At 49.9% G+C, this 9,449-nt stretch overlaps 3 protein-coding genes across 3 annotated transcripts; 2 read left to right on the forward strand and 1 right to left on the reverse strand.

Moving 5' to 3' along the window:
- Nucleotides 1–2,635: 2,635 nt before the first annotated feature.
- Nucleotides 2,636–3,024, forward strand: FTJAE_13552 (mitochondrial carrier pet8; the record flags this gene model as incomplete). The annotated part of the gene is made up of 2 exons (XM_037346707.1): nucleotides 2,636–2,750; nucleotides 2,801–3,024. 2 exons carry the CDS (start codon nucleotides 2,636–2,638, stop codon nucleotides 3,022–3,024), a joined length of 339 nt encoding a protein of 112 aa, XP_037199420.1.
- Nucleotides 3,025–3,732: 708 nt separating this feature from the next.
- Nucleotides 3,733–4,575, forward strand: FTJAE_13553 (PET8; the record flags this gene model as incomplete). Its single annotated transcript, XM_037346708.1, has 1 exon — nucleotides 3,733–4,575. One exon carries the CDS (start codon nucleotides 3,733–3,735, stop codon nucleotides 4,573–4,575), a length of 843 nt encoding a protein of 280 aa, XP_037199421.1.
- A 296-nt stretch (nucleotides 4,576–4,871) lies between these two features.
- On the reverse strand, nucleotides 4,872–8,246 carry FTJAE_13554 (WD repeat-containing protein; the record flags this gene model as incomplete). The annotated part of the gene is made up of 5 exons (XM_037346709.1): nucleotides 4,872–5,105; nucleotides 5,169–6,385; nucleotides 6,434–6,644; nucleotides 6,690–8,010; nucleotides 8,074–8,246. The coding sequence occupies 5 exons, from the start codon at nucleotides 8,244–8,246 to the stop codon at nucleotides 4,872–4,874; spliced, it is 3,156 nt and encodes a 1,051-aa protein (XP_037199422.1).
- Nucleotides 8,247–9,449: the final 1,203 nt, after the last annotated feature.

Raw genomic sequence — 9,449 nt, forward strand, 5'->3', positions numbered from 1 at the left:
CCCAGCGCACCCCGCCCCCGTGTCGCACAACCACCATGGTGGCCGAAATCGCAGAGCTCCCCGTCTTTCTGTGTCCCAACAAGCTCAACGCCAGTTCCGCGGTGTCCGCAGCATGAAGGAACTCAACGAGACTGCTTCCCTCACAGCCTTCCGAACCAAGTTCGAGACCAGTCGATCCTTTGACCTTGAAGATGACATGGAGTTCTGTCCTGGTCTGTTGACCGAGACTGACGTGAGTTATCCTGTCGCTGTGTATGTCGGCGCATCAATCTGACCTGTTGTTCGCAGTTGGTCTCCATCTCAAGCGCATCTGAGCGTTCCTCATTAGCCAGCAACTCTCCCGACTCTTCTCCCACGCAACATCCCAACACTGTTGCTCCTGGCTTCTCTCTCAACTCAACATCTCCCGCCTTCATTCCTCCTGCCTACCAGCAACAGCCCAGCATGAAGCTTCATCAGCCCTCCGCCACCCGTGGTCGTAATGCCATTCCAATCATTAACCCCGCTACTGGCATTACCATGTCGAGCCCTCCTCAGTCAGTGTCGCCTGGCAGGATGCAACAGTCGATGCGTCGGTGGTAAACCGCACCAGGTCGCTAACCATGCACTCGCATGGGTCGACCAGTTTGTCGTATCACCGGCGATGCACCTTGAACTGTAATTGCTACCGTTCGTTCTTGGCAGCTGTTCATCTTGGCGGGCATATTGACCTATCGAGACTTGATCTTGGCATCATCTTATCAATTGAGCTGGTTTCCTCTTAAGCTTTCGAGGCCAATCGCTTGACGCGATTGACCCCACTGTTGGCGACAACAATTTCGACAACCATCACTTTTACTATCCCCCTGTATAAACATCCCCTAATCGACATACCTCTTGTTTCACCGACAAGTTTATGAGGATAATACTGGCACGGCATGATAAAGAACGATACCATTTTCGGCTTGGTTACTCTGTTAATTTTTGCAACAAATCAAATACCTAGGGTTGGGTGTCCGCCTCGCAAGATGGGGCTGCAAGACACGAACGGGCGTTTTTCTGCATTTTAAGACGACATTGCATAGGTGTTGGGCGGCACTATAATCGGATTTTCTCGGCATCAACTGTTTTCATTTTTACATGGGAGGCATGGGTTGGCCTTTCCATTCATACCAAAATGTCTTCTCTCATCGCGGTCATGGGTTATGAAGTCAACAAGAGAAAAAGAACAACATAGAAGGGAGTGCTTTTCGCAAGCGGGGTCTTTATCGGTGTTATTTGATCGGTCGCATCTTGGAAATATCTATGGGCGGTGGTCAGGATCGAGACGAACGGTGTTTTTGCGACAACTGATATCCCGTTACGGGACGGAAATCTGGGAAATTACGGGGAGTTGGTCGAATTTTTGGTGTTGTCCCGCTGCTGCAATGAACGGGAACGAAAAGGTCTACCCTTGCCCATTCTTTTCTTTGTATCATCTTGGGACGGCCTATATATTTGTCCTCTTTTTGTTTTCTTGTTCATGGTTTAGGCCTGAGCGCCATAGCCGGTGCTGGTCTGCCTAGTGTTTTTGGGACCGGAGTAGCTTTATACTTTGGAGCGTTGTTTGGTTTGCCCAAGTCCTTGTTGGACGGGCTTCTTTTACAATATTTTGTCTCGCCTCGGCAAGCATCTGGAGTGTTCAGGGGGCCTGGGATACATGTCATGATCAGATTCAAAGAGATTTGTTTTGGGATTTGGGAGGCCCTCGAGCCTGGTTTTGCAATGCAGCGGTAGACTGCATGTGTGTAGCTATTGTTAACTGGGTATTGGCGCTGTCTGGTTGCGACAACGCGGCTTCAGCGCTGCGAGACGAGAATATACGAATGTTCAAATACTTGCAGGTTTCAATATGTGACTGTGACACGATACGATAATGGCTTGGAGTGAGTGATCTCAGGTGTGACCATGTCTGACGAGAAATGATGGTGTAGCTACGACATGAGCGATTTGTTGAAGCGTGGTTGCCACTAACTAACTTGGTGGGTAAAGATTGATTTGCCAATTGCAGAGGCTTGAAGTTGGCATCGATTTCTCGATATGCATTTCTGATTTGTGCTGTGCCATGAATTCTGTTTGCAATGCTTTTCAGATGTCAAGTTCAGCTCACAATTGATAGCTGTAGCTGTAGTAGCTGTCGCCTCAATAACCCCACATCATAATAAACTCCGCGGTGATAGTAGCTAGGTACCTTAGCCCGTGCAGCGTCTCATTATCAACCACAGCCACGCAATTGGGCCCTCCATGGAGACCATCCATGGCATTTGCACTGGATCCTCGGTAAAGGAAGAGAAAATTAGAACCAGCTCCATTACATAAGGTACCTAAATCGGGGTAGCATGGGCTTGAGTGGGGAATGAACGCATCGCCGTCTTCATTTCAAGGAGTAAAGGAAGGAGAAGGAGAGATTCTTCAAGAAAGTGATGATGCTCGTGACGTCACTTTCCCGCAAATGGTCAACAACCTTACCCGACAAGAACAGTACATATTGAGGTACTGTACGCTCGTGAACTCTCGTCGTCTCCTCCCCTGCAGCTGTTTCTATCTTTTCTCTTCCTCTTTCATCTCTATATATCGAATCCTTCACGAATCATCACATAAACTTCATATCAACAAGATGATGTCAGCTCGTTCCATGATGGCCCTGCGCACTGCGCACACCAGCAAGATCATCCTCGGACGAGGTCTCTTTACTACATCGACACGTCTAGGTCTCAAGGAATCATCCACCCGTAAGTTTGAGTCTCCCACGATCCAATTGAACGCGTCTAACACGCCCCAGACACCGACGTCGACTACGACAAGCACAAGCAAGACTCCCTCAGGAAGCAGAAGGAGGGCAGCGGCCACTGGAAGCCAGAGCTCGCCTCAGACAGCGAGGAGGCCGTCAAGGCGGACAGATCGGACATTGATCCTGCCAAGGACATCAAGAACCTCCAAGAGCGAACCAAGAAGGCTGCCGAGGAGACTCACAAGGCTGGTACCAGCACACGGGATAACATGTAAAGAACTGTTATGGATTGGCGATTTGATCAATTGGTTTGGGAGTTATGGTATTGCCAGATAGACTGGAATGTCTCTGCAAAATAGTTATTAATGAAAACTATCCATGATGATGCCTTTGAGTTCTGTTCGGTGTATGTGTAATTGTCCCAACCTCGCCTTTTACAAACATGATCCAATCAGGCTCTGCTGGCGAGCTTCTGCTTTAGCTTCGCCTCTCGTTTCTTTTGCATGTGAAGGGTTTTACCCAACTCGGACATTGTGTATTCCTGTCGGCGACCGACGCTTGCACGTCTTGTGGTGACGTTATATAACTCGAGTTGGTAACAAAACTATCGTGTTTACCTCCACGAGAAAACAGCATTCAAACTGACACATAAATAACTCAACTGCAATGAACAGCTCCCAATTGACCAATCCTTGTGTATTCACTTCCCCTTGAAAGGCGGTCATCTCCTTCGAAGTGTTTATATATTATCAAGTGCTGCGTTACAGGGTTAGCTCCATGCCCCTCTAAAGCTCCTCTTATCGATAAGCCCCAAAGTTCAAGCTCCTCCATTTTATTATTTCGCCGGTCTCGGTCGGTCCAAACCTCCGAAGCTTCTAATATATCTCTCTTTTCCTCCTCGGGCCTCGTCCAGCCCATTGATTCTCCCTGGGACGTTCCCTCTACCAAGCTGTACACTAAGGACTCCCACCCACCTTCGAATCATGTCCGCAAATCCTCCGACCTTCCAATCCGCCCTCCTCGCTGGTGCACTCGCTGGTACAACCGTCGATCTCTCTCTCTTCCCTCTCGACACACTCAAGACCCGTCTTCAGTCATCGGCCGGTTTCTTTCCCTCCGGCGGTTTCAGCGGTATTTATCGCGGTATAGGTTCTGCGCTTGTCGGTTCTGCTCCGGGTGCTGCGTTCTTCTTCTGCACATACGAGGGCGTGAAGGGCTTCCTGGCTGATAAGGATAATACTTCTGCGCCAGGATGGAAGGCTCCCATTACACATATGGCAGCTGCTAGCGCTGGTGAGGTGGCAGCTTGCGCCGTTCGTGTGCCAACCGAGGTTGTTAAGCAGCGTGCGCAGGCGGGTCATCATGGTGGTTCTTCGGCTGCTGCTCTGCGGGCCATTCTGTCACGGTATTCGAGCCATGGGTTTGTTCCAATGTGGAGAGAGCTATATCGCGGTTGGGGAATCACCGTTTTCCGCGAGGTGCCATTTACTGTGATTCAATTCCCGCTATGGGAGGCCATGAAGTCCTGGGGACGACGTCGCCGCGGTGGTCGTGAGGTCACTGGTGCTGAGAGTGCTCTCTATGGAAGCATGGCTGGTGGATTATCTGCGGCACTGACGACGCCGCTTGATGTACTCAAGACGAGAGTCATGCTATCGAAGGAGAGTGTTTCAGTATCGGAAGTATTTGGCCGGATATTGCGCGAGGAGGGCAGCAGAGCTTTCTTTGCTGGTGTAGCACCACGAGTTACATGGATTTCTATTGGAGGCGCGATTTTCCTGGGAAGCTATCAGTGGGCTATTAACACCATGAACGGCGTTGTATGATAGTGGGAAGTGATATAAGAAATCAACAAAACGGGTGGAATTGTACAATGTAAAACACGGAGCAAGGAGCATGGAGTCAAGAGACGGGCGTTCCGAAAGAAATAGAGAGAAGCTTAACTTCTCCCAAATGGTATATACGCCTTGACGGCATCTGACCTATGTACAAATCTATATACGATAAATGAAATAGCTGGTGACAAAAGTCCACCCTTCTGGCACACGACACCACACAACGGGTTGAAGAGTCTCGGGATCTCATCTTCTCATTCAGCGTGTAAGCTGCGGGTTGTTTTGGCTCAGCTGGCTTGGGCTTGGGCTTGAGGCTGGGGAGGGACTTGACCATTAGTATTTGCCTCTTCAGCTGCAGCGCCGTCTTGAGTTTCTTCGGGCTCAGCAGGCTTAGGCTCTGGAGGCGGCGGGAATGGTCGAATCTCCTTTTTGCCATTGGCCTTGTAATGAAGGACAATATCGTTACCCCCCTTCCACAGATGAGTTCGGAGAGTGGCCAGTGTCGTAGCAGGGGAAAGTAACTGAATAAATGTTAGCAAGTGTAATTGTCTGTGATCGTACACGAGTAAACAAGAGATGATTACCTGTTCGTTGCAGTACAGTTCTAAATACTCCTCTGGCTTCATAGGACTCTCTTCGGGCTCCTCAAGTGGAGGTTCAATCCTTTCTGCAACATATGAGAGAATCTTCTTGACTCGAAGCATGCGGTTAGCGTTGAGCCTGTTGTTTCCATCGGCCGAAGCAATAGCTGGGAGAGTGTCGTCCATCGGATACAAGACGAACGAAACCTTTACAGGCTCTTTGAAGGGGAGTGTGTTTTGAAGAAGAACATCACCTAGCCACATGGGAGCCTTCTGTTCGATTACATCTGCGTCCTTGCCAACGTCCTGGACAGTGCCCTGATACAAGTTGGCGCTGCCTCCTGTGGTCTCCTCTTGAATAACTACCTTAGTTCCTGGCGGGAGCTTCAGAACGGGTGTATCACTAGGCAAACTGGGTACCACTCGTGACTCGACCGGCTTGTCAGGGTTGTCGGCTAGTTGCCGCTCGTATTCCTGGTGGATCTTCTGAATCGTGCCAAAGAAACTGTCATCAACCTCCTTCTCTTTTTCATGGACAGACGAAGACTCGGACTCTTCTGTTTTCTCCTCCACAACCGCAGGCTTCTCTGTGGTGGCCTGGGACGCCGACCTTGAAAGCTTCTTGGTGCCAAAAGTCATTCTAAACTTCTTCTTGCCAAATGGTGTGCTTGGGGACTTTGCACTGTCCGCCTTGTCCTTGTCCTTATCTTTGTCCTTCTCTTTATCACCATCTATAGACTTCTTGGAGTCCGCTTCGTTCTGCGTGGGGGTCGACACCATGCTTGCTGCCTTGACTGCCGATTCGAGCAGCTGTAGGGGACTTGTGAAGTAGTCTTCCTTCTCCGTCGAAGGGCGGCTGACGTGCGAGGTTCTCTTTTCTATAGGAGTCATTGGACTTGTGGCCGCGTTTTCAGGAACATCGGGCAAGCTGTTTGGGCCTGACATAATGCTTGGACCAGGCGTTGCCAAACCAATGCCTAGACCTGGAGTATTAGGATAGAGATTGGGCTTTGGAGTAACCTGGTCTGCGTTATCCCAGTCCGGGATGGCTGACTTTGGTAATGATATCGATAATGGAGCAGCTTCAGTAGTTCCTCCACTAGCAATTTGCCTCGCCTCAAGACCCTCATTGAGTTTCTGACGGTGTGCCTCATCTCTTCTGATCTCTTCATCAATGAGATCGGCAAAGAGATACCTAAGGATCCATTTTCCAAGGCTGACTGGAAGAGTGTTAGCTGTGTCCTTGCAGTCATCGAAAGCGGACTTACTTCTCTGGTCCTCTCGAAATTCTATGTTATCTGGCAGATCTAGCTCGTCTGCGTATACTTCAGCATCAAAACAATTAAAGGGCTCTAGAACCACAGTAAGATTTCCCGAGCTGAGATCAATAGAACACCAAGGGGCCACGGCCTCAACGGTGTTGACGAGATGCTCCACATCCTCCAAATGCTGTTTGCCAAAACTTTTAATGGGTTTACACTGAAAAGGTCAGCTGTATCCATGCTCAGAATATGTCAGACAAACCTGGATCAAATCCCATAGTAATACGTCGCCAGCTGTGTCTGACGTCAACACACGCCTCCTATCGTTGAGTAGCCTATGCTTGAGCAATCCGAATTGCCCCTCAATCGTTTCTTCAGCCACTGCATGGATGGGTTTGATTTCGGGCTCTGAAGAATCTATAATGGCTTCGGACCCCTTCCGTGCTGTAGCATCCGTGATAGTGGCAGAATCGGGATCTGGACCAGATCGCGGAGGGAAAGAAGCAGCTGCAGAGATACGCAAGATGGACTCAGCTGGGATCTCCTTCTTTGTAGTTCCGTTAGTAGTAGCCGGAGGAGAAGTCTCGCGGGGTCTGCTGGAAGCATTCGATGTAGCTCTGTGGTGTCGAACAGAGTCCGGAAGCTGGATGTTGGTGCCCGTGTCAACGTCTTCCCATCGGTTAATTGATGACCTATTCGTTGCTGTCCAAATGTGACCTCCAGCTGCGACAACCTTGCCCACTCCTATATGCTCATGCGCCACAGCTAGACTCAGGCCATCATCCATATCCTCAAGGCTACCGCGCACATCTGTTTTGGCGACCAACCCCGAGCGATCAGAACTGTAGAAGACACCCAGGCTCGGGTCATCCGAGAACAGTGACCAAACACTCTCATCGTGCATGGAGAAAGTGTACATGCATCGACCGTTCTTGATGCTCCACATTTTGACCGTTTTGTCGGCACTGGCACTCAAAATTGTGTCGCCAGCATCGTCTATAAGAATAGCACGGATATTGTCGACATGACCAACAAGTTTTGAAACCTTATCACCAGTTCGGGGATCGTACAAGCGCACCGTCTTCTCGGGGCCACCACTCGCCATGATATTTCTCCCCACACGAAGGGCATAGACAGAACCTTTCTCGGCAATTTCTTCACCCTGCACGTCAATCTCGAGTGTCTTTCCAGCGCCATTGAGATCCCATAAGCATATTTTGCGGTCCAGACCACCGGATGCGACCCAGTTTGCGCCCATATCTGGGGGCGGGGTTGTAACACATTTGACATAATCAGCATGTTCGCCTATCGTCTCGGTGCGGTTCTTGTCCTCTTCAGAATATGGCCGCCAAACCTTGACTGTAAGGTCAGATGAGCCAGATACGAGGGCAGTATTGTTTTGAGCGAGGGCAATGTCGTTGATCCAGTGCATATGGGCGTGAGTCTGAGCGCGAAACTTGGTCGTGTGCTTCGGCTTCTTGTCTTCGGAATTGGCAGGCGTCGGGTCGGTAACATCGCTGCGGCCTTTGAGGTCGAGGTTCAGGTCCCAAGCGCATACTATGCCATCTCGGCCACCTGAGTATCTGAATAAGGTGATGTTAGAGCTGCACAGATCGGACCGAGGGTGTCGGTGTGAAAGGGCTCACAGAATCGCATTGTCGTTGTCGACAGCAAGGCCATTGACACCTAGACGATGGCCGCCTTCAGATGATTTGGCATTTTCGAGGACTATACCTGTGTCAGCAACTGTTCCGAAGATGAGGGCATACAAGAGAGCATAATTCAACGAGCGAGGTTGTTGGGGATAAAGTCTCACCATAACTGATTCTCTGGCGTGCCTTCTTAGCCATGACTTGAATACCTAGCTAAGTACCAACTTAGCTTACTGAAGCATGCGCAAGTAACGGCAAGACAGGTAGCACAAGCGACGGGAAGGCGCAGAAAGACGCGACCACGGGGAGAAGTGGAAAGAAGTAGTATTAGGTAGGTAGTCTGTGGTCTGAATTGAGCACCTCACCTAGATTGGGTACCTTATGTCTTAATGCTGTGTGTAGTGGTAGTGGAAGATGGTAGGTCGTGATGATTGCGGAATGCGGGATGGGGAAGCTTGAAAGTGGAGGTGCCCCGACCTCATGGCAAGTATGTACAGTACGTACCCTGGGTATTTACCTTACCTTAGCTGGCGACGGACATGACGCCGAGTAGGGAATATGCGACGAACGGGTTTGACGGCGGATCAAATGGACCTTTCCTTGTTTAATCGACGAATATGAAGTACAGTATCCCTGGGGTTCAATTCATGCTGGAGGGGGATTAGGATTGGGATTGGGACTGGGGGTTGGTGTTGGGGCCGATGAACCGCTAGTTAGAGTACAGTAAAGGATTGACAGCCTTCACTGAGTCTGTAGGTACCTAGGCAGGCGGGAGTCCTCGTGAGCCCGCTCTAGACTCTTGACTTGGAAGCTGGAGAACTGACAGACCCCCGCCTGCAAGCTGTGCCCCTGTACCCCTGTCGCCCACTCAAATACCTGGGCTCTCAAGCCGTCAACGGCGGGGCTTGACTGCACATCCGCCATGGGCTGCGCTGCCCAGGACAATTCTTAATTGACAGCCATCCAATCCAGTTCAGTTCCATCAATTCAAGTCCACTTGTCAGTTGTGGCAGTGGCTCGTTGACATCTGCAATCGAGTATTGGTGGACGTCGGTCTGGTATGTGATATCTGTTTACTTACTTGCATGGTGTCAGTATTCGATTCGAATGTTTGTTTGAAAAATGTCAATTGAGCCTAATGTCTCAGATCCTGTGCACTCTTGTCGTCCACTCACATGCTCCCAAGGACATGACTGCATCAACAACCTCATAAAAACATGCTAGAATAAGGTACCTTCATAACGCAAGATGTAAGATTTCCCGGGTCGTCAAGACCAAGTCCAAAAGCTCCATAAACTCCAAGTAATTGGTTTTCCAAGGAAATAGCCTCTCCATACTCCAGGCTCCAAATATAAACCCGCCGTGTTTTT

Source organism: Fusarium tjaetaba (genome assembly GCF_013396195.1).
Source record: "Fusarium tjaetaba strain NRRL 66243 chromosome Unknown NRRL66243_c0000436, whole genome shotgun sequence".
NCBI lineage: Eukaryota > Fungi > Ascomycota > Sordariomycetes > Hypocreales > Nectriaceae > Fusarium > Fusarium tjaetaba.